General features: G+C 47.5%; 1 protein-coding gene across 1 annotated transcript; it reads left to right on the top strand.

The window, feature by feature from the left end:
- The first annotated feature begins 160 nt into the window (after nt 1-160).
- On the top strand, nt 161-23,938 carry LOC135574946 (intermembrane lipid transfer protein VPS13B-like). Its single transcript, XM_065027069.1, has 6 exons — nt 161-259; nt 8,970-9,145; nt 11,055-11,231; nt 18,503-18,710; nt 20,035-20,223; nt 23,705-23,938. Exons 1-6 carry the CDS (start codon nt 161-163, stop codon nt 23,921-23,923), a joined length of 1,068 nt encoding a protein of 355 aa, XP_064883141.1. The 3' UTR covers nt 23,924-23,938.
- Nucleotides 23,939-24,183: the final 245 nt, after the last annotated feature.

The raw sequence follows: 24,183 nt of genomic DNA, 5'->3' as shown, positions 1-24,183 counted from the left end.
ACAGTAATACAGTTAAATGCTTGTGTTTCTAATACCTAGTTAAATGCTTGTGTTTCTAGCTCCAACAGTAATACCTAGTTAAATGCTTATGTTTCTAGCTCCAACAGTAATACCTAGCTAAATGCTTGTGTTTCTAGCTCCAACAGTAATACCTCGCTAAATGGTGTCCTTGCAGGTGCCTTGTTCCAGCGGCTCGTTGCTCTACGTGTGGTGCACCCTGATCACCATGGAAACGGACTCTCACATGCAGCAGAGAGTGGTGAGTATAGCCATCCAGCGTAGGGTCTGATGTGGTACCCTATTCCCTATGTAGTGCACTACTTTCTACCAGGGCCCAGAGGGTCCCTATTCCATATATACTGTAACTCTAACTAACACCATCCTCTAACTAACACCATCCTCTAACTAACACCATCCTCTAACTAACACCGTCCTCTAACTAACACCGTCCTCTAACTAACACCATCCTCTAACACCGTCCTCTAACTGACACCATCCTCTAACTAACACCATCCTCTAACACCATCCTCTAACACCATCCTCTAACTAACACCATCCTCTAACTAACACCATCTTCTAACACCATCCTCTAACTAACACCATCCTCTAACTAACACCATCCTCTAACTAACACGTCCTCTAACTAACACCATCCTCTAACTAACACCGTCCTCTAACTAACACCGTCCTCTAACTGACAACATCCTCTAACTGACACCATCCTCTAACTAACACCGTCCTCCAACTAACACCGTCCTCTAACTAACACCGTCCTCTAACTAACACCATCCTCTAACTAACACCGTCCTCTAACTAACACCATCCTCTAACTAACACCGTCCTCTAAATAACACCATCCTCTAACACCATCCTCTAACTAACACCGTCCTCTAACACCGTCCTCTAACTGACACCATCCTCTAACTAACACCATCCTCTAACTAACACCATCCTCTAACACCATCCTCTAACTAACACCATCCTCTAACTAACACCATTCTCTAACTAACACCATCCTCTAACTAACACCATCCTCTACCTAACACCATCATCTAACTAACACCATCCTCTGACTAACACCGTCCTCTAACTAACACCGTCCTCTAACACCGTCCTCTAACTGACACCATCCTCTAACTAACACCATACTCTAACACCATCCTCTAACACCATCCTCTAACTAACACCATTCTCTAACTAACACCATCCTCTAACTAACACGTCCTCTAACTAACACCATCCTCTAACTAACACCGTCCTCTAACTAACACCATCCTCTAACTAACACCATCCTCTAACTAACACCATCCTCTAACTGACACCATCCTCTAACTGACACCATCCTCTAACACCATCCTCTAACTAACACCGTCCTCTAACACCATCCTCTAACTAACACCGTCCTCTAACTAACACCATCCTCTTACTAACACCATCCTCTAACACCATTCCTCTAACACCATCCTCTAACACCATCCTCTAACTAACACCATCCTCTAACTAACACCATCCTCTAACTAACACCATTCTCTAACACCATCCTTTGACTAACACCATCCTCTAACACCATCCTCTAACACCATCCTCTGACAAACACCGTCCTCTAACTAACACCATCCTCTAACTAACACCATCCTCTAACACCATCCTCTAACTAACACCGTCCTCTAACTAACCCCGTCCTCTAACTAACACGTCCTCTAACTAACACCATCCTCTAACTAACACCATCCTCTAACTAACACCATCCTCTAACTAACACCATCCTCTAACTGACACCATCCTCTAACACCATCCTCTAACTAACACCGTCCTCTAACACCATCCTCTAACTAACACCGTCCTCTAACTAACACCATCCTCTAACTAACACCATCCTCTAACACCATTCCTCTAACACCATCCTCTAACACCATCCTCTAACTAACACCATCCTCTAACTAACACCATCCTCTAACTAACACCATCCTCTAACACCATCCTTTGACTAACACCATCCTCTAACACCATCCTCTAACACCATCCTCTGACAAACACCGTCCTCTAACTAACACCATCCTCTAACTAACACCATCCTCTAACACCATCCTCTAACTAACACCGTCCTCTAACTAACCCCGTCCTCTAACTAACACGTCCTCTAACTAACACCATCCTCTAACTAACACCATCCTCTAACTAACACCATCCTCTAACTAACACCATCCTCTAACTAACACCATCCTCTATCTAACACCGTCCTCTAACTAACACGTCCTCTAACTAACACCATCCTCTAACTAACACCGTCCTCTAAATAACACCATCCTCTAACACCATCCTCTAACTAACACCGTCCTCTAACACCGTCCTCTGACACCATCCTCTAACTAACACCATCCTCTAACTAACACCATCCTCTAACTGACACCATCCTCTAACTAACACCATCCTCTAACTAACACCATCCTCTAACTAACACCATCCTCTAACACCATCCTCTGACTAACACCGTCCTCTAACTAACACCATCCTCTAACACCATCCTCTGACAAACACCGTCCTCTAACTAACACCATCCTCTAACTAACACCATCCTCTAACACGGTCCTCTAACTAACACCGTCCTCTAACTAACACGTCCTCTAACTAACACCATCCTCTAAATAACACCATCCTCTAACTAACACCATCCTCTAACTAACACCATCCTCTAACTAACACCGTCCTCTAACACCATCCTCTAACTAACACCATCCTCTAACTAACACCATCCTCTAACACCGTCCTCTAACTAACACCATCCTCTAACACCATCCTTAACTAACACCGTCCTCTAACTAACACCATCCTCTAACTAACACCATCCTCTAACTAACACCATCCTCTAACTAACACCATCCTCTAACACCGTCCTCTAACTAACACCGTCCTCTAACTAACACCATCCTCTAACTAACACCATCCTCTAACTAACACCATCCTCTAACTAACACCATCCTCTAACTAACACCATCCTCTAACTAACTAACACCGTCCTCTAACTAACACCATCCTCTAACTAACACCGTCCTCTAACTAACACCATGCTCTAACACCATCCTCTAACTAATACCATCCTCTAACTAACACCATCCTCTAACTAACACCATCCTCTAACTAACACCGTCCTCTAACTAACACCGTCCTCTAACTAACACCATCCTCTAACTAACACCATCCTCTAACACCATCCTCTAACTAACACCATCCTCTAACACCAACCTCTAACTAACACCATCCTCTAACTAACACCGTCCTCTAACTAACACCATCCTCTAACTAACACCATCCTCTAACTAACACCATCCTCTAACTAACACGTCCTCTAACTAACACGTCCTCTAACTAACACCATCCTCTAACACCATCCTCTAACTAACACATCCTCGAACTAACACCATCCTCTAACTAACACCATCCTCTAACTAACACATCCTCTATCTAACACCATCCTCTAACTAACACCATCCTCTAACTAACACCATCCTCTAACTAACACGTCCTCTAACTAACACCATCCTCTAACTAACACATCCTCTAACTAACACCATCCTCTAACTAACACCATCCTCTAACTAACACCATCCTCTAACTAACACCATCCTCTAACTAACACCATCCTCTATCTAACACCGTCCTCTAACTAACACGTCCTCTAACTAACACCATCCTCTAACTAACACCGTCCTCTAAATAACACCATCCTCTAACACCATCCTCTAACTAACACCGTCCTCTAACACCATCCTCTGAACACCATCCTCTAACTAACACCATCCTCTAACTAACACCATCCTCTAACTGACACCATCCTCTAACTAACACCATCCTCTAACTAACACCATCCTCTAACTAACACCATCCTCTAACACCATCCTCTGACTAACACCGTCCTCTAACTAACACCATCCTCTAACACCATCCTCTGACAAACACCGTCCTCTAACTAACACCATCCTCTAACTAACACCATCCTCTAACACGGTCCTCTAACTAACACCATCCTCTAACTAACACGTCCTCTAACTAACACCATCCTCTAAATAACACCATCCTCTAACTAACACCATCCTCTAACTAACACCATCCTCTAACTAACACCGTCCTCTAACACCATCCTCTAACTAACACCATCCTCTAACTAACACCATCCTCTAACACCGTCCTCTAACTAACACCATCCTCTAACACCATCCTTAACTAACACCGTCCTCTAACTAACACCATCCTCTAACTAACACCATCCTCTAACTAACACCATCCTCTAACTAACACCATCCTCTAACACCGTCCTCTAACTAACACCGTCCTCTAACTAACACCATCCTCTAACTAACACCATCCTCTAACTAACACCATCCTCTAACTAACACCGTCCTCTAACTAACACCGTCCTCTAACTAACTAACACCGTCCTCTAACTAACACCATCCTCTAACTAACACCGTCCTCTAACTAACACCATGCTCTAACACCATCCTCTAACTAATACCATCCTCTAACTAACACCATCCTCTAACTAACACCATCCTCTAACTAACACCGTCCTCTAACTAACACCGTCCTCTAACTAACACCATCCTCTAACTAACACCATCCTCTAACACCATCCTCTAACTAACACCATCCTCTAACACCAACCTCTAACTAACACCATCCTCTAACTAACACCGTCCTCTAACTAACACCATCCTCTAACTAACACCATCCTCTAACTAACACCATCCTCTAACTAACACGTCCTCTAACTAACACGTCCTCTAACTAACACCATCCTCTAACACCATCCTCTAACTAACACATCCTCGAACTAACACCATCCTCTAACTAACACCATCCTCTAACTAACACATCCTCTATCTAACACCATCCTCTAACTAACACCATCCTCTAACTAACACCATCCTCTAACTAACACCATCCTCTAACTAACACCATCCTCTAACTAACACATCCTCTAACTAACACCATCCTCTAACTAACACCATCCTCTAACTAACACCATCCTCTAACTAACACGTCCTCTAACTAACACCATCCTCTAACTAACACATCCTCTAACTAACACATCCTCTAACTAACACCATCCTCTAACTAACACCATCCTCTAACTAACACCATCCTCTAACACCATCCTCTAACACCATCCTCTAACTAACACCGTCCTCTAACACCATCCTCTAACACCGTCCTCTAACTAACACCGTCCTCTAACACCATCCTCTAACACCTTCCTCTAACTAACACCGTCCTCTAACTAACACCGTCCCCTAACACCGTCCTCTAACACCATCCTCTAACCCCGTCTCTAACACCATCCTCTAACACCGTCTTCTAACACCATCCTCTAACACCGTCCTCTAACTAACACCGTCCTCTAACACTGTCCTCTAACACCGTCCTCTAACACCGTCCTCTAACACCGTCCTCTAACACCGTCCTCTAACTAACACCGTCCTCTAACACCGTCCTCTAACACCGTCCTCTAACACCGTCCTCTAACTAACACCGTCCTCTAACACCGTCCTCTAACTAACACCGTCCTCTAACACCGTCCTCTAACTAACACCGTCCTCTAACACCGTCCTCTAACTAACACCGTCCTCTAACACCGTCCTCTAACACTGTCCTCTAACTAACACCGTCCTCTAACACCATCCTCTAACACCGTCCTCTAACTAACACCGTCCTCTAACACCGTCCTCTAACACCGTCCTCTAACACCGTCCTCTAACTAACACCATCCTCTAACACCGTCCTCTAACACCATCCTCTAACACCGTCCTCTAACACCGTCCTCTAACTAACACCATCCTCTAACACCGTCCTCTAACACCGTCCTCTAACACCGTCCTCTAACACCTTCCTCTAACTAACACCGTCCTCTAACACCATCCTCTAACACCGTCCTCTAACACCATCCTCTAACACCGTCCTCTAACACCATCCTCTAACACCATCCTCTAACACCATCCTCTAACACCGTCCTCTAACACCATCCTCTAACACCATCCTCTAACACCATCCTCTAACACCGTCCTCTAACTAACACCGTCCTCTAACTACCACCATCCTCTAATACCGTCCTCTAACACCATCCTCTAACACCGTCCTCTAACACCATCCTCTAACACCGTCCTCTAACACCGTCCTCTAACACCGTCCTCTAACTAACACCATCCTCTAACTAACACCGTCCTCTAACTAACACCATCCTCTAACTAACACCATCCTCTAACTAACACCGTCCTCTAACACCATCCTCTAACACCATCCTCTAACACCGTCCTCTAACACCATCCTCTAACACCGTCCTCTAACTAACACCGTCCTCTAACTAACACCTCTAAGTCCTTCTCACAACCCCGTTTTTTTCCCAGAGTCCCAACACAGATGGGTTGCAGTGCCACACAACATCACTTAGACTGACACCCACAGTGGTGACAATATTCCAACAATAGTCTCTGTCTCTCTCTCCCTCTCTCTCTCTCTCTCTCTCTCTCTCTCTCTCTCTCTGTCTCTCTCTCTCTCTCTCTCTCTCTCTCCCTCTGTCTCTCTCTGTCTCTCTCTGTCTCTTTGTCTCTCTCTCTCTCTCTCTCTCTGTCTCTCTCTCTCTCTCTCTCTCTCTCCCCCTACCTCCATTCCCGGCTTCCTTTCGGTAACCACCACGGTTTGGCTTTGATTACAGTACCTCCTCATAGCTAGGACACACACACACATACGCAGACACACACGTCCATTCGGAGGCATTGATTTCTACCCCTGTCTGTCTCTGAGGAGAAAAGGAAAGAGGATGACATGGATCTGTTTTCAGTGCGGTGAGGCCAGACAGTATTATGGTAGATTAGGCTGGTTGTGGTGGAGAGAGAGGAGGTGGTGGAGAAAGAGGAGACAGAGAGAGAGAGGAAGGGGGAGACACAGAGAGAGGAAGGGAGAGAGAGATGAGGTGGTGGAGAGAGAGGAGACACAGAGAGAGAGAGGAGAGAGAGGAGGTGGTGGAGAGAGAGGAGACACAGAGAGAGAGAGAGGAGGTGGTGGAGAGAGAGGAGACACAGAGAGAGAGAGGAGAGAGAGGAGGTGGTGGAGAGAGAGGAGACACAGAGAGAGAGAGAGGAAGGGGGAGACACAGAGAGAGAGGAAGGGGGAGACAGAGAGAGGGGAAGGGGAGACAGAGAGAGAGGAAGGGGGAGACATAGAGAGAGAGAGAGGAAGGGGGAGACACAGAGAGAGAGAGAGGACTACTGTCACTCTACTGTCCTGACAACAGACCCCTTTCTGCCTCCTCACTACTGTCCTGACAACAGACCTCTTTCTGCCTCCTCTCTACTCTACTGTCCTGACAACATACCCCTTTCTGCCTCCTCACTACTGTCCTGACAACATACCTCTTTCTGCCTCCTCTCTACTCTACTGCCCTGACAACAGACCTCTTTCTGCCTCCTCACTACTGTCCTGACAACAGACCTCTTTCTGCCTCCTCACTACTGTCCTGACAACATACCCCTTTCTGCCTCCTCACTACTCTACTGTCCTGACAACAGACCTCATTCTGCCTCCTCACTACTGTCCTGACAACATACCCCTTTCTGCCTCCTCACTACTGTCCTGACAACATACCCCTTTCTGCCTCCTCTCTACTCTACTGTCCTGACAACAGACCCCTTTCTGCCTCCTCACTACTCTACTGTCCTGACAACAGACCTCTTTCTGCCTCCTCACTACTCTACTGTCCTGACAACAGACCTCTTTCTGCCTCCTCTACTCTACTGTCCTGACAACAGACCCCTTTCTGCCTCCTCTCTACTCTACTGTCCTGACAACAGACCTCTTTCTGCCTCCTCTCTACTCTACTGTCCTGACAACAGACCTCTTTCTGCCTCCTCACTACTCTACTGTCCTGACAACAGACCCCTTTCTGCCTCCTCTCTACTGTCCTGACAACATACCTCTTTCTGCCTCCTCTCTACTCTACTGTCCCGACAACAGACCTCATTCTGCCTCGTCTCTACTCTACTGTCCTGACAACAGACCTCTTTCTGCCTCGTCTCTACTCTACTGTCCTGACAACAGACCCCTTTCTGCCTCCTCTCTACTCTACTGTCCTGACAACAGACCTCTTTCTGCCTCGTCTCTACTCTACTGTCCTGACAACAGACCTCTTTCTGCCTCGTCTCTACTCTACTGTCCTGACAACAGACCTCATTCTGCCTCGTCTCTACTCTACTGTCCTGACAACAGACCTCTTTCTGCCTCGTCTCTACTCTACTGTCCTGACAACAGACCTCTTTCTGCCTCCTCACTACTGTCCTGACAACAGACCTCTTTATGCCTCCTCACTACTCTACTGCCATGACAACAGACCTCTTTCTGCCTCCTCTCTACTGTCCTGACAACAGACCTCTTTATGCCTCCTCACTACTCTACTGCCATGACAACAGACCCCTTTCTGCCTCCTCACTACTGTCCTGACAACAGACCTCTTTCTGCCTCCTTTCTCTCTCGGTCTCTCTGTCTCTGTCTCTCTCTCTGTCCCTCTCTGTCTCTCTGTCTCTGTCTCTCTCTCTGTCTCTCTCTTTCTCTCTCTCTCTGTCTCTCTCTCTGTCTCTCTCTCTCTCTCTCTCTCTCTGTCTCTCTCTCTGTCTCTCTCTCTCTGTCTCTCTCTCTCTCTGTCTCTCTCTCTCTCTCTCTCTCTCTCTCTCTCTGTCTCTCTCTCTCTCTCTCTCTCTCTCTCTGTCTCTCTCTCTCTGTCTCTCTCTCTCTGTCTCTCTCTCTCTCTCTCTCTCTCTCTCTGTCTCTCTCTCTCTCTCTCTCTCTCTCTCTCTCTCTCTCTCTCTCTCTCTCTGTCTCTCTCTCTCTCTCTCTCTCTCTCTCTCTCTCTCTCTCTGTCTCTCTCTCTGTCTCTCTCTCTGTCTCTGTCTCTCTAACAGCCGTGTCCTGTTCTCTTCCAGGTTGTATTTAGTCCTCTGTTCATGATGCGTAGCCACCTTCCAGACCCTGTCATCATCCACACAGAGAAGAGAAGTCTGGGGCTGAGAGAGAGTCAGCTGATCCAGGGACAGGGTCACCAGGAACAACTACTGAACACGGAGAATGACCTGACACACCACCTCACCTTCCAGGCCAGGTAACACACCTTCCGGGCCAGGTAACACACCTTCCGGGCCAGGGAAGGGAAGGGAGGGAGGGAGGGAGGGAGGGAAGGGAAGGGAGGGAGGAAGGAAGGGAGGGAGGGAGGAAGGGGTCTCCCCAGTCCAAGTAGAACTGACAGCTGAGTGACAGATAGACATTGGTCGTAGTTCTGAAGCCATGTTATTCTATTGTCTGGGTCTAATGTATCCTGGAGGGTTGTTGATTTAGTGCTGCTAGGATGGGTCACCCTCTCTGATCCCAGACCTGCTGAAACACCCCGCCAGACAGGAAGTAACTAGACTCAGTTAACCATGACTTTAGTTTCCACTTTAGACCCCAGTTAACCATGGCTCTAATTAGGATCCACAGAGTAACACAGTGGATACTGGCTGTAGTGGGTCAGTTAGGATCCACAGAGTAACATGGTGGATACTGGCTGTAGTGGGTCAGTTAGGATCCACAGAGTAACACAGTGGATACTGGCTGTAGTGGGTCAGTTAGGATCCACAGAGTAACACAGTGGATACTGGCTGTAGTGGGTCAGTTAGGATCCACAGAGTAACACAGTGGATACTGGCTGTAGTGGGTCAGTTAGGATCCACAGAGTAACACAGTGGATACTGGCTGTAGTGGGTCAGTTAGGATCCACAGAGTAACACTGTGGATACTGGCTGTAGTGGGTCAGTTAGGATCCACAGAGTAACACAGTGGATACTGACTGTAGTGGGTCAGTTAGGATCCACAGAGTAACACAGTGGATACTGACTGTAGTGGGTCAGTTAGGATCCACAGAGTAACACAGTGGATACTGGCTGTAGTGGGTCAGTTAGGATCCACAGAGTAACATGGGGGATACTGGCTGTAGTGGGTCAGTTAGGATCCACAGAGTAACATGGTGGATACTGGCTGTAGTGGGTCAGTTAGGATCCACAGAGTAACATGGGGGATACTGGCTGTAGTGGGTCAGTTAGGATCCACAGAGTAACACAGGGGATACTGGCTGTAGTGGGTCAGTTAGGATCCACAGAGTAACATGGGGGATACTGGCTGTAGTGGGTCAGTTAGGATCCACAGAGTAACACAGGGGATACTGGCTGTAGTGGGTCAGTTAGGATCCACAGAGTAACACGGTGGATACTGGCTGTAGTGGGTCAGTTAGGATCCACAGAGTAACACAGTGGATACTGGCTGTAGTGGGTCAGTTAGGATCCACAGAGTAACACAGTGGATACTGGCTGTAGTGGGTCAGTTAGGATCCACAGAGTAACACAGTGGATACTGGCTGTAGTGGGTCAGTTAGGATCCACAGAGTAACACAGTGGATACTGGCTGTAGTGGGTCAGTTAGGATCCACAGAGTAACACGGGGGATACTGGCTGTAGTGGGTCAGTTAGGATCCACAGAGTAACACTGTGGATACTGGCTGTAGTGGGTCAGTTAGGATCCACAGAGTAACATGGGGGATACTGGCTGTAGTGGGTCAGTTAGGATCCACAGAGTAACACTGGGGATACTGGCTGTAGTGGGTCAGTTAGGATCCACAGAGTAACACAGTGGATACTGGCTGTAGTGGGTCAGTTAGGATCCACAGAGTAACATGGGGGATACTGGCTGTAGTGGGTCAGTTAGGATCCACAGAGTAACACTGAGGCGTCTGTGGAACAAGCAGAGATCATACTTCACCCCAGACAGTAGGAATCAAACCCACATTGGACTAGCTGTGTGTGTGTGTTATATGAAGACTAACCTGTCTGTCTGTCTCTCTGTCTGTCTGCCTGTCTGCCTGTCTGCCTGTCTGTCTGTCTGTCTGTCTGTCTGTCTGTCTGTCTGTCTGTCTGTCTGTCTGTCTGTCTGTCTGTCTGCCTGCCTGTCTGCCTGTCTGTCTGTCTGTCTGTCTGTTGCAGTGAGGACGAGGATGCGTCTCACTGTGCGGTGCCCATCTCCACCAGTGTGATCAAACAGATAGTGAACAGGAGCCAGGCTGGGTTGGAGGACAGCCAGGACCACATACTGGCAGACTTCTACGGTCTGAAGAACAACAGCCAGCCTCCATGGCCCTACGTCAGCAAGGACACAGACAGGTACTGTGTGTGTGTGTGTGTGTGTGTGTGTGTGTATGTGTGTGTGTGTGTGTGTGTGTGTGTGTGTGTGTGCACTGCTGTCTCTTGTACACTAGGGACCTGGGGAAGAGTTGCAGGGGACAGAAGAGGAGGAGAATTGGCCTATTTGAAAATGGTTTCATTTAGGAGAGCCCTGGTTTAGATCCTAGGAGACCCCTGGTTTAGATCCTAGGAGAACCCTGGTTTAGATCCTAGGAGACCCCTGGTTTAGATCCTAGGAGACCCCTGGTTTAGATCCTAGGAGACCCCTGGTTTAGATCCTAGGAGAACCCTGGTTTAGATCCTAGGAGACCCCTGGTTTAGATCCTAGGAGACCCCTGGTTTAGATCCTAGGAGACTCCTGGTTTAGATCCTAGGAGACCCCTGGTTTAGATCCTAGGAGACCCCTGGTTTAGATCCTAGGAGACCCCTGGTTTAGATCCTAGGAGACCCCTGGTTTAGATCCTAGGAGAACCCTGGTTTAGATCCTAGGAGAACCCTGGTTTAGATCCTTGGAGACCCCTGGTTTAGATCCTAGGAGACCCCTGGTTTAGATCCTAGGAGAACCCTGGTTTAGATCCTAGGAGACCCCTGGTTTAGATCCTAGGAGACTCCTGGTTTAGATCCTAGGAGACTCCTGGTTTAGATCCTAGGAGACCCCTGGTTTAGATCCTTGGAGACCCCTGGTTTAGATCCTAGGAGACTCCTGGTTTAGATCCTAGGAGACCCCTGGTTTAGATCCTTGGAGACCCCTGGTTTAGATCCTAGGAGACTCCTGGTTTAGATCCTAGGAGACCCCTGGTTTAGATCCTAGGAGACCCCTGGTTTAGATCCTAGGAGACCCCTGGTTTAGATCCTTGGAGACCCCTGGTTTAGATCCTAGGAGACCCCTGGTTTAGATCCTAGGAGACCCCTGGTTTAGATCCTAGGAGACCCCTGGTTTAGATCCTAGGAGACCACTGGTTTAGATCCTAGGAGACCACTGGTTTAGATCCTAGGAGACTCCTGGTTTAGATCCTCGGAGACCACTGGTTTAGATCCTAGGAGACCACTGGTTTAGATCCTAGGAGACCCCTGGTTTAGATCCTAGGAGACCACTGGTTTAGATCCTAGGAGACCCCTGGTTTAGATCCTAGGAGACCCCTGGTTTAGATCCTCGGAGACCACTGGTTTAGATCCTAGGAGACCACTGGTTTAGATCCTAGGAGACTCCTGGTTTAGATCCTAGGAGACCACTGGTTTAGATCCTAGGAGACCACTGGTTTAGATCCTAGGAGACCACTGGTTTAGATCCTCGGAGACCCCTGGTTTAGATCCTAGGAGACCCCTGGTTTAGATCCTAGGAGACTCCTGGTTTAGATCCTTGGAGACTCCTGGTTTAGATCCTTGGAGACCCCTGGTTCAGATTCATTTAGCCGTTCTCCAAACTCCTCCTGGAGTCTACCTTCACTACAGGAACTAGACCTGGTGCCCTCCTGAAGTCCACCTTCACTACAGGAACTAGACCTGGTGCCCTCCTGAAGTCCACCTTCACTACAGGTCCTCCTGGAGTCTACCTTCACTGCAGGTCCTCCTGGAGTCCACCTTCACTACAGGTCCTCCTGGAGTCTACCTTCACCACAGGTCCTCCTGGAGTCTACCTTCACTACAGGTCCTCCTGGAGTCTACCTTCACTACAGGTCCTCCTGGAGTCCACCTTCACTACAGGTCCTCCTGTAGTCTACCTTCACTACAGGTCCTCCTTGAGTCTACCTTCACTACAGGTCCTCCTGGAGTCCACCTTCACTACAGGTCCTCCTGGAGTCCACCTTCACTACAGGTCCTCATGGAGTCTACTTTCACTACAGGTCCTCCTGGAGTCTACCTTCACTACAGGTCCTCCTTGAGTCCACCTTCACTACAGGTCCTCCTGGAGTACACCTTCACTACAGATCCTCCTGGAGTCCACCTTCACTACAGGAACTAGACCTGGGACCCTCCTGGAGTCCACCTTCACTACAGATCCTCCTGGAGTCTACTTTCACTACAGGAACTAGACCTGGGACCCTCCTGGAGTCTACCTTCACTACAGGAACTAGACCTGGGTCCCTCCTGGAGTCTACCTTCACTACAGATCCTCCTGGAGTCTACCTTCACTACAGGAACTAGACCTGGGGCCCTCCTGGAGTCTACCTTCACTACAGGAACTATTAGTCCTTAGTGTTCAGTAGAGTTGGGTGTTTCAGCAGTCAACAGTTACATAGACATTCAGCTTCATGTCATTGTTGAATTACTCCCCATGTAATGCTAATGGGGAGCTAACATGGCCGCCATAGAACGTTCTAGTCAAGTAAATGCATCTTTGCGGTCTATGTCTCTGTACATCAGGGGTAGGACAGAGACATGGTTTTGATGTTAACATGACCCCATGTGTGGGTTGGTGTGTGTGTGTTTGGGTTGATTGTGTGTGTGTGTTGTTTGCGTGTGTTTACGGTGGTGTGTGTTGTTTGTGTGTGTGGGTTGGTGTGTGTGTGTGTTGTTGGCGTGTGTTTGCGGTGGTGTGTGTTGTTTGTGTGTGTGTGTGTGTGTTGTTGGCGTGTGTTTACGGTGGTGTGTGTTGTTGGCGTGTGTTTACGGTGGTGTGTGTTGTTTGTGTGTGTGTGTGTGTGTGTGTGTGTGTTTACGGTGTTGTTGTTGTTTGTGTTTGTGTGTGTGTGTGTTGTTGGCGTGTGTTTACGGTGGTGTGTGTTGTTTGTGTGTGTGTGTGTGTGTGTGTGTGTGTGTGTGTTGTTGGCGTGTGTTTACGGTGGTGTGTGTTGTTTGTGTGTGTTGTTGGTGTGTGTGTGTGTGTTGTGTGAGTTGTTGGTGTGTGTTTGCGGTGGTGTGTGTGTTTGTGTGTGTGGGTTGGTGTGTGTGTGTGTGTGTGTGTGTGTGTGTGTGTGGTGTGGTGTGTGTGTGTTGTTGGCGTGTGTTTACGGTGGTGTGTGTTGTTTGTGTGTGTGGGTTGGTGTGTGTTGTTTGTGTGTGTGTGTTGTTGGCGTGTGTTTGCGGTGGTGTGTGTTGTGTGTTGTTGGCGTGTGTGTGTGTGTGTGTGTGTTGTTGGCGTGTGTTTACGGTGGTGTGTGTTGTTTGTGTGTGTGGGTTGGTGTGTGTTGTTTGTGTGTGTGTGTTGTTGGCGTGTGTTTGCGGTGGTGTGTGTTGTGTGTTGTTGGCGTGTGTTTACGGTGGTGTGTGTTGTTTGTGTGTGTGTGTGTGTGTGTGTGTGTTGTTGGCGTGTGTTTACGGTGGTGTGTGTTGTTTGTGTGTGTGTGTGTGTGTGTGTGTTGTTGCGTGTGTTTACGGTGGTGTGTGTTGTTTGTGTGTGTGGGTTGGTGTGTGTGTGTGTGTGTTGTTGGCGTGTGTTTACGGTGGTGTGTGTTGTTTGTGTGGGTGTGTGTGTGTGTGTTGTTGGCGTGTGTTTACGGTGGTGTGTGTTGTTTGTGTGTGTGTGTGTGTGTGTTGTTGGCGTGTGTGTGTGTGTGTTGTTTGCGTGTGTTTGCGGTGGTGTGTGTGTGTGTGTGTTTGTTGGCGTGTGTTTGCGGTGGTGTGTGTGTGTGTGTGTGTGTGTTGGCGTGTGTTTGCGGTGGTGTGTGTTTGTGTGTGTGTGTGTGTGTGTGTTGTTGGCGTGTGTTTACGGTGGTGTGTGTGTTTGTGTGTGTGTGTGTGTGTGTGTGTGTTGTTGGCGTGTGTTTACGGTGGTGTGTGTTGTTTGTGTGTGTGTGTGTGTGTGTGTGTTGTTGGCGTGTGTTTACGGTGGTGTGTGTGTGTGTGTGTGTTGTTGGCGTGTGTTTGCGGTGGTGTGTGTGTGTGTGTGTGTTGTTGGCGTGTGTTTGCGGTGGTGTGTGTGTGTGTGTGTTGTTGGCGTGTGTTTGCGGTGGTGTGTGTTGTGTGTGTCTGTGTTGTTGTTTGCGTGTGTTTGCGGTGTGTGTGTGTGTGTGTTGTTGGCGTGTGTTTGCGGTGGTGTGTTGTTGTTGTCTGTGTGTTTGCGGTGGTGTGTGTGTGTGTGTGTGTTGTTGGTGTGTGTTGATGCGGTGGTGTGTGTTGATGCGGTGGTGTGTGTTGATGCGGTGGTGTGTGTTGATGCGGTGGTGTGTGTTGATGCGGTGGTGTGTGTTGATGCGGTGGTGTGTGTTGATGCGGTGGTGTGTGTTGATGCGGTGGTGTGTGTTGATGCGGTGGTGTGTGTTGATCTGCATGGTGTGTGTTTGATGCGGTGGTGTGTGTTGATGCTCAGTGGTGTGTGTTGATGCGGTGGTGTGTGTTGATGCGGTGGTGTGTGTTGATGCGGTGGTGTGTGTTGATGCGGTACATGCCCATGTACCCAGATGCCTGTTCATTGATATTTGTTTGTATCTGCATATTCAGTTGTTTGTTTCCATGTGTTTCTGCGTACTTCCATGCCTCCGTGTGTCTGTTTAGCGTGGTTGAAGTTGGATGCTATGGTGATTGTTCATGTCTGTACCACAGATGTGTAGTGGAGGCCTTATCTCAGTGGGACAGAGACCTCCATGTTGGAGTGGAGGCCTTATCTCAGTGGGACAGAGACCTCCATGTTGGAGTGCAGGCCTTATTTCAGGGGGACAGATCCATGTTACAGGTGTATAGTGGAGGCCTTATCTCAGTGGGACAGATCCATGTTGGAGTGCAGGCCTTATTTCAGGGGGACAGATCCATGTTACAGGTGTATAGTGGAGGCCTTATCTCAGTGAGACAGATCCATGTTACAGGTGTATAGTGGAGGCCTTATCTCAGTGGGACAGAGACCTCCATGTTAGGTGTATAGTGGAGGCCTTATCTCAGTGGGACAGATCCATGTTACAGGTGTATAGTGGAGGCCTTATCTCAGTGGGACAGATCCATGTTACAGGTGTATAGTGGAGGCCTTATCTCAGTGGGACAGAGACCTCCATGTTGGAGTGGAGACCTTATCTCAGTGGAACAGATCCATGTTGGAGTGGAGGCCTTATCTCAGTGGGACAGATCCATGTTACAGGTGTATAGTGGAGGCCTTATCTCAGTGGGACAGATCCATGTTACAGGTGTATAGTGGAGGCCTTATCTCAGTGAGACAGATCCATGTTACAGGTGTATAGTGGAGGCCTTATCTCAGTGGGACAGAGACCTCCATGTTGGAGTGGAGGCCTTATCTCAGTGGGACAGATCCATGTTACAGGTGTATAGTGGAGGCCTTATCTCAGTGGGACAGATCCATGTTACAGGTGTATAGTGGAGGCCTTATCTCAGTGGAACAGAGACCTCCATGTTACAGGTGTATAGTGGAGACCTTATCTCAGTTATAGTGGAGACCTTATCTCAGTGGGACAGATCCATGTTACAGGTGTATTGTGGAGACCTTATCTCAGTGGGACAGAGACCTCCATGTTGGAGTGCAGGCCTTATCTCAGTGGAACAGAGACCTCCATGTTGGAGTGGAGGCCTTATCTCAGTGGGACAGAGACCTCCATGTTGGAGTGGAGGCCTTATCTCAGTGGAACAGAGACCTCCATGTTGGAGTGGAGGCCTTATCTCAGTGGGACAGATCCATGTTGGAGTGGAGGCCTTATCTCAGTGGGACAGATCCATGTTACAGGTGTATAGTGGAGGCCTTATCTCAGTGGAACAGAGACCTCCATGTTACAGGTGTATAGTGGAGACCTTATCTCAGTGGGACAGATCCATGTTACAGGTGTATAGTGGAGACCTTATCTCAGTGGAACAGAGACCTCCATGTTGGAGTGGAGGCCTTATCTCAGTGGAACAGAGACCTCCATGTTGGAGTGCAGGCCTTATCTCAGTGGGACAGATCCATGTTACAGGTGTATAGTGGAGGCCTTATCTCAGTGGGACAGAGACCTCCATGTTACAGGTGTATAGTGGAGACCTTATCTCAGTGGGACAGATCCATGTTACAGGTGTATAGTGGAGACCTTATCTCAGTGGGACAGGTCCATGTTACAGGTGTGTAGTGGAGACCTTATCTCAGTGGGACAGGTCCATGTTACAGGTGTATAGTGGAGGCCTTATCTCAGTGGGACAGATCCATGTTACAGGTGTATAGTGGAGACCTTATCTCAGTGGGACAGGTCCATGTTACAGGTGTATAGTGGAAACCTTATCTCAGTGGAACAGAGACCATGTTACAGGTGTATAGTGGAGACCTTATCTCAGTGGGACAGGTCCATGTTACAGGTGTATAGTGGAGGCCTTATCTCAGTGGGACAGATCCATGTTACAGGTGTATAGTGGAGACCTTATCTCAGTGGGACAGGTCCATGTTACAGGTGTATAGTGGAAACCTTATCTCAGTGGAACAGAGACCATGTTACAGGTGTATAGTGGAGACCTTATCTCAGTGGGACAGATCCATGTTACAGGTGTATAGTGGAGGCCTTATCTCAGTGGGACAGGTCCATGTTACAGGTGTATTGTGGAGACCTTATCTCAGTGGGACAGATCCATGTTACAGGTGTATAGTGGAGGCCTTATCTCAGTGGAACAGAGACCTCCATGTTACAGGTGTATAGTGGAGACCTTATCTCAGTGGGACAGATCCATGTTACAGGTGTATAGTGGAGGCCTTATCTCAGTGGGACAGGTCCATGTTACAGGTGTATAGTGGAGACCTTATCTCAGTGGGACAGATCCATGTTACAGGTGTATAGTGGAGGCCTTATCTCAGTGGAACAGAGACCTCCATGTTACAGGTGTATAGTGGAGACCTTATCTCAGTGGGACAGAGACCTCCATGTTGGAGTGCAGGCCTTATCTCAGTGGGACAGATCCATGTTACAGGTGTATAGTGGAGACCTTATCTCAGTGGGACAGAGACCTCCATGTTACAGGTGTATAGTGGAGGCCTTATCTCAGTGGGACAGATCCATGTTGGAGTGGAGGCCTTATCTCAGTGGGGCAGAGACCTCCATGTTACAGGTGTATAGTGGAGACCTTATCCCAGTGGGACAGAGACCTCCATGTTACAGGTGTATAGTGGAGACCTTATCCCAGTGGGACAGAGACCTCCATGTTACAGGTGTATAGTGGAGACCTTATCCCAGTGGGACAGAGACCTCCATGTTACAGGTGTATAGTGGAGACCTTATCCCAGTGGGACAGATCCATGTTACAGGTGTATAGTGGAGACCTTATCCCAGTGGGACAGCACCCCCCATCCCAGGGAGCTGTATAGTTGTTGATGTTTACAGTATTTAACTGTATATCTCTGTGTTTTACTGTAGGCCTGGATCAGAAGTCCTAGCCCAGTGGGACAGCCCCATGCAGGTGAAGTTGTCAGCCTGGATGTCTGGTCTCAACACTCTTCTAGTAGAGCTCATCCCCTGGGCCCTGTTGACCAACCACTCTACATGGGACCTCTGGCTGTTTGAAGGAGAGACCATCGTCCTGCAGATACCCGCTGGAAAGACCCTCGTTCCTCCTAACTTCAAGGTGAGAGAGGAGAGACCCTTCATTTATATAGACTGGTTTTTGGATGTATCACTGACCAAGATGGCTGCCGTTATCGTCACCTTCTAGTGCTATGCAGGTCGTATATCAGCCCTACTAGTGTATTATACACTCAGTGGCCAGTTTATTAGGTACATCCATCTAGTACCCGGGTCAGACCACCCTTTGCCTCCAGAACTGCTTGAATTATTTGGGGTATTTGGTATTTTATTAGGATGACCCATTAGCTGTTGCAAAAGCAGCCAACCTCTCTTCACAAGACTGCTGCTGACTGGATGTTTTGTATTAGCCTCTCTGGTCTCGGTAAACCCCAGACACTGTCTGTAGGAGCGAACCATTGTCGTGAACAGGGTAATGTACCTAATAAACTGGCCACTGAGTGTATATCTCTATGGGCCAGACAGGGGGACCCAGGGCACTCTATTGTTATTTAACCTTTATCTAACAAGGCAAGTCGACCTCAAACCCTATCACTGGGTAGGACCTCAAACCCCATCACTAGGTAGGACCTCAAACCCCATCACTAGGTAGGACCTCAAACCCCATCACTAGGTAGGACCTCAAACCCCATCACTAGGTACTAAGGTCTGTCTGTAGGGGTTCAGACCTCAAACCCCATCACTAGGTAGGACCTCAAACCCCATCACTAGGTAGGTCTGTCTGTAGGGGTTCAGACCTCAAACCCCATCACTAGGTAGGACCTCAAACCCCATCACTAGGTACTAAGGTCTGTCTGGTATCAGAGGATAAAGGCTGATGGCTACAAGAAACTAGCGTAAAGCTCTCTCTCTGTCTTCATTCCTCCCTCCCTCTCTCTCTCTTTCTCTCTCTCTCTCTCTCTCTCTCTCTCTCTCTCTCTCTCTCTCTCTCCCTCCCTCTCTCTCTCTGTCTTCATTCCTCCCTCCCTCCCTCCCTCCCTCTCTCTCTCTCTCCTACTCTCTCTCTCGTACTCTCTCTCTCTCGCTCTCTCTCTCTCTACCTCTCTCTCTCTGTCTTCATTCCTCCCTCCCTCCCTCCCTCCCTCTCTCTCTCTCCCTACTCTCTCTCGTACTCTCTCTCGCTCTCTCTCTCTCCCTCTCTCTCTCTGTCTTCATCCCTCCCTCTCCCTCTCCGTCTCTCTCCCCCTCTCTCTTTATTTCTCCCTCTCTCTTTGTACCTTCCTCCCTCTCTCTTTATCTCTCCCTCTCTCTTTGTCCTTTCCTCCCTCTCTCTCTCCCTCCCTCTCTCTCTTTGTCTCTCCCTCTCTCTTTGTACCTTCCTCCCTCTCTGTTTGTCCCTCCCTCCCTCCCTCCCTCCCTCTCTCTAGGAGGCGTTTCAGCTGGGTATCTACTGGTCCGACACTAACACGGTCCATAAGTCTACAGCCCTGAAGCTGGTCCATGACCTGACGTCTCCGCGCTGGAAAGAGGGTGTCAGTCCTGAGGTCCTCACCCTGGACGAGGAGGGCTATGTGGAGGCAGAGATCCCCCTGGGGAGGAACCCTGGGAGACAGAAGGTTAGGGACTGTCCATACTTACATCCTCCCCAAGCTACCGTTACTCTACGTGATACATGTGAGGCATTTAGCAGATGCTCTTATCCAGAGACACGGACAATTATTCAGTTCAACAAGGTAGGAACAGGTCCCTGCTATTACATTCAACAAGGTAGGAACAGGTCACTGTTATTACATTCAACAAGGTAGGAACAGGTCACTGTTATTACATTCAACAAGGTAGGAACAGGTCACTGTTATTACATTCAACAAGGTAGGAACAGGTCACTGTTATTACATTTAACAAGGTAGGAACAGGTCACTGTTATTACATTCAACAAGGTAGGAACAGGTCACTGTTATTACATTTCAACAAGGTAGGAACAGGTCAGATAACCACATATCACTGGTATTATATTCAACAAGGTAGGAACAGGTCACTGTTATTACATTCAACAAGGTAGGAACAGGTCACTGCTATTACATTCAACAAGGTAGGATCAGGTCACTGTTATTACATTTAACAAGGTAGGAACAGGTCACTGTTATTACATTCACTGGGTAATATTCAACAAGGTAGGAATAGGTCACTGTTATTACATTCAACAAGGTAGGAACAGGTCAGATAACCACATATCACTGTTATTACATTCAACAAGGTAGGAACAGGTCACTGTTATTACATTCAACAAGGTAGGAACAGGTCACTGTTATTACATTCAACAAGGTAGGAACAGGTCACTGTTATTACATTCAACAAGGTAGGAACAGGTCACTGTTATTACATTCAACAAGGTAGGAACAGGTCACTGTTACATTCAACAAGGTAGGAACAGGTTAACCACATATCACTGTTATTACATTCAACAAGGTAGGAACAGGTCACTGTTATTACATTCAACAAGGTAGGAACAGGTCACTGTTATTATATTCAACAAGGTAGGAACAGGTCACTGTTATTACATTCAACAAGGTAGGAACAGGTCAGATAACCACATATCACTGTTATTACATTCAACAAGGTAGGAACAGGTCACTGTTATTACATTCAACAAGGTAGGAACAGGTCAGATAACCACATATCACTGTTATTACATTCAACAAGGTAGGAACAGGTCAGATAACCACATATCACTGTTATTACATTCAACAAGGTAGGAACAGGTCAGATAACCACATATCACTGTTATTACATTCAACAAGGTAGGAACAGGTCACTGTTATTACATTCAACAAGGTAGGAACAGGTCACTGTTATTACATTCAACAAGGTAGGAACAGGTCAGATAACCACATATCACTGTTATTACATTCAACAAGGTAGGAACAGGTCCCTGTTATTACATTCAACAAGGTAGGAACAGGTCACTGTTATTACATTCAACAAGGTAGGAACAGGTCACTGTTATTACATTCAACAAGGTAGGAACAGGTCACTGTTATTATATTCAACAAGGTAGGAGCAGGTCAGATAACCACATGTCACTGTAATTACATTCAACAAGGTAGGAACAGGTCACTGGTATTACATTCAACAAGGTAGGAACAGGTCAGATAACCACATATCACTGTTATTATATTCAACAAGGTAGGAACAGGTCAGATAACCACATGTCACTGTTATTACATTCAACAAGGTAGGAACAGGTCAGATAACCACATATCACTGTTATTACATTCAACAAGGTAGGAACAGGTCACTGTTATTACATTCAACAAGGTAGGAACAGGTCACTGTTATTACATTCAACAAGGTAGGAACAGGTCACTGTTATTACATTCAACAAGGTAGGAACAGGTCACTGTTATTATATTCAACAAGGTAGGAACAGGTCACTGTTATTACATTCAACAAGGTAGGAACAGGTCAGTTATAATTCACATATCACTGTTATTACATTCAACAAGGTAGGAACAGGTCAGATAACTGTCACTTATATTCAACAAGGTAGGAACAGGTCACTGTTATTACATTCAACAAGGTAGGAACAGGTCAGATATTCAACAATATCACTGTTATTACATTCAACAAGGTAGGAACAGGTCAGATAACCACATATCACTGTTATTACATTCAAAGGTAAGAACAGGTCAGATAACCACATATCACTGTTATTACATTCAACAAGGTAGGAACAGGTCAGATAACATATCACTGTTATTATTCAACAAGGTAGGAACAGGTCACTGTTATTACATTCAACAAGGTAGGAACAGGTCAGATAACCAACAAGGTAGGTCACTGTTATTACATTCAACAAGGTAGGAACAGGTCACTGTTATTATATTCAACAAGGTAGGAACAGGTCACTGTTATTACATTCAACAAGGTAGGAACAGGTCACTGTTATTACATTCAACAAGGTAGGATCAGGTCACTGGTATTACATTCAACAAGGTAGGATCAGGTCACTGTTATTACATTCAACAAGGTAGGAACAGGTCAGATAACCACATATCACTGTTATTACATTCAACAAGGTAGGAACAGGTCACTGTTATTACATTCAACAAGGTAGGAACAGGTCACTGTTATTACATTCAACAAGGTAGGAACAGGTCAGATAACCACATATCACTGTTATTACATTCAACAAGGTAGGAACAGGTCAGATAACCATTCAACAAGGTAGGAACAGGTCAGTTATTACATTCAAACAAGGTAGGAACAGGTCACTGTTATTACATTCAACAAGGTAGGAACAGGTCACTGTTATTACATTCAACAAGGTAGGAACAGGTCACTGTTATTACATTCAACAAGGTAGGAAACAGGTCACTGTTATTACATTCAACAAGGTAGGAGCAGGTCAGATATAACCACATATTACTGTTCCATCTATAAAATGTCAATGAGACTAACTAACACATAGAAAAACAGTATCAGATAGACATGAGTTACTGGAGGCGTGTGGAGGCATTAACTCTGTCTCTCTTTGTCTCTCTCTGCCTCTGTCTCTCTCTGCCTCTTGTCTCTCTGTCTCTCTCTGTCTCTTTGTCTCTGTCTCTCTCTGCCTCTGTCTCTCTGTCTCTCTCTCTCTGTTTCTCTCTGTGTCTGTCTTTCTCTGTCTCTCTGTGTCTCTGTCTCTCTCTGTCTCTCTCTCTCTGTTTCTCTCTGCCTCTGTCTCTCTCTGTCTCTCTGTCTCTCACTCTCTCTCTCTGCCTCTGTCTCTGTGTCTCTCTGTCTCTCTCTCTCTCTCTCTGTCTCTCTCTCTCTCTCTCTCTCTCTCTCTCTCTCTCTCTCTCTCTCTCTCTCTCTGTCTCTCTGTTTCTGTCTCTCTGTCTCTGTGTCTCTGTCTGTGTCTTTGCCCCCTCCCTCTCTCTCTGTCTCTCTCTCTCTGTGTCTCTCTCTGTTTCTGTCTTTCTCTGTGTCTCTGTCTGTGTCTTTGCCCCCTCCCTCTCTCTCTGTCTCTCTGTCTCTGTCTCTCTCTCTCTGTGTCTCTCTCTGTTTCTGTCTTTCTCTGTGTCTCTGTCTGTGTATTTGCCCCCTCCCTCCCTATAGGTTTGTCAGTTCTGCGTGTCGTCTGTGGTGAGGCACGGCATCCAGATTATCCAGATAGAAGACAGGACCATCCTGGTTAACAACACCCCCTACTTCCTGTCATATAGAGCCCTACTGTCTGACCAGGCCCTGGGGACCACAGACCAGGTAACACCCCCTACTTCCTGTCATATAGAGCCCTACTGTCTGACCAGGCCCTGGGGACCACAGACCAGGTAACACCCCCTACTTCCTGTCATATAGAGCCCTACTGTCTGCCCAGGCCCTGGGGACCACAGACCAGGTAACACCCCCTACTTCCTATCATATAGAGCCCTACTGTCTGCCCAGGCCCTGGGGACCACAGACCAGGTAACACCCCCTACTTCCTGTCATATAGAGCCCTACTGTCTGCCCAGGCCCTGGGGACCACAGACCAGGTAACACCCCCTACTTCCTGTCATATAGAGCCCTAATGTCTGACCAGGCCCTGGGGACCA

Source organism: Oncorhynchus nerka, linkage group LG14 (genome assembly GCF_034236695.1).
Source record: "Oncorhynchus nerka isolate Pitt River linkage group LG14, Oner_Uvic_2.0, whole genome shotgun sequence".
Classification (NCBI taxonomy): Eukaryota; Metazoa; Chordata; class Actinopteri; order Salmoniformes; family Salmonidae; genus Oncorhynchus; species Oncorhynchus nerka.
The sequence above is the reverse complement of the archived record's forward strand: the minus strand, read 5'-3'. Positions and strand labels throughout refer to the sequence as shown.

Excerpts from the sequence above, each read along its gene's own strand:
- LOC135574946 (XM_065027069.1), top strand. The coding sequence starts at position 161 with ATGGTGTCCTTGCAGGTGCCTTGTTCCAGCGGCTCGTTGCTCTACGTG. Across the intron at positions 9,146-11,054 it reads CACCTCACCTTCCAGGCCAG|TGAGGACGAGGATGCGTCTC; the intron begins GTAACACACCTT and ends TGTCTGTTGCAG. Across the intron at positions 20,224-23,704 it reads GGAACCCTGGGAGACAGAAG|GTTTGTCAGTTCTGCGTGTC; the intron begins GTTAGGGACTGT and ends CCCTCCCTATAG.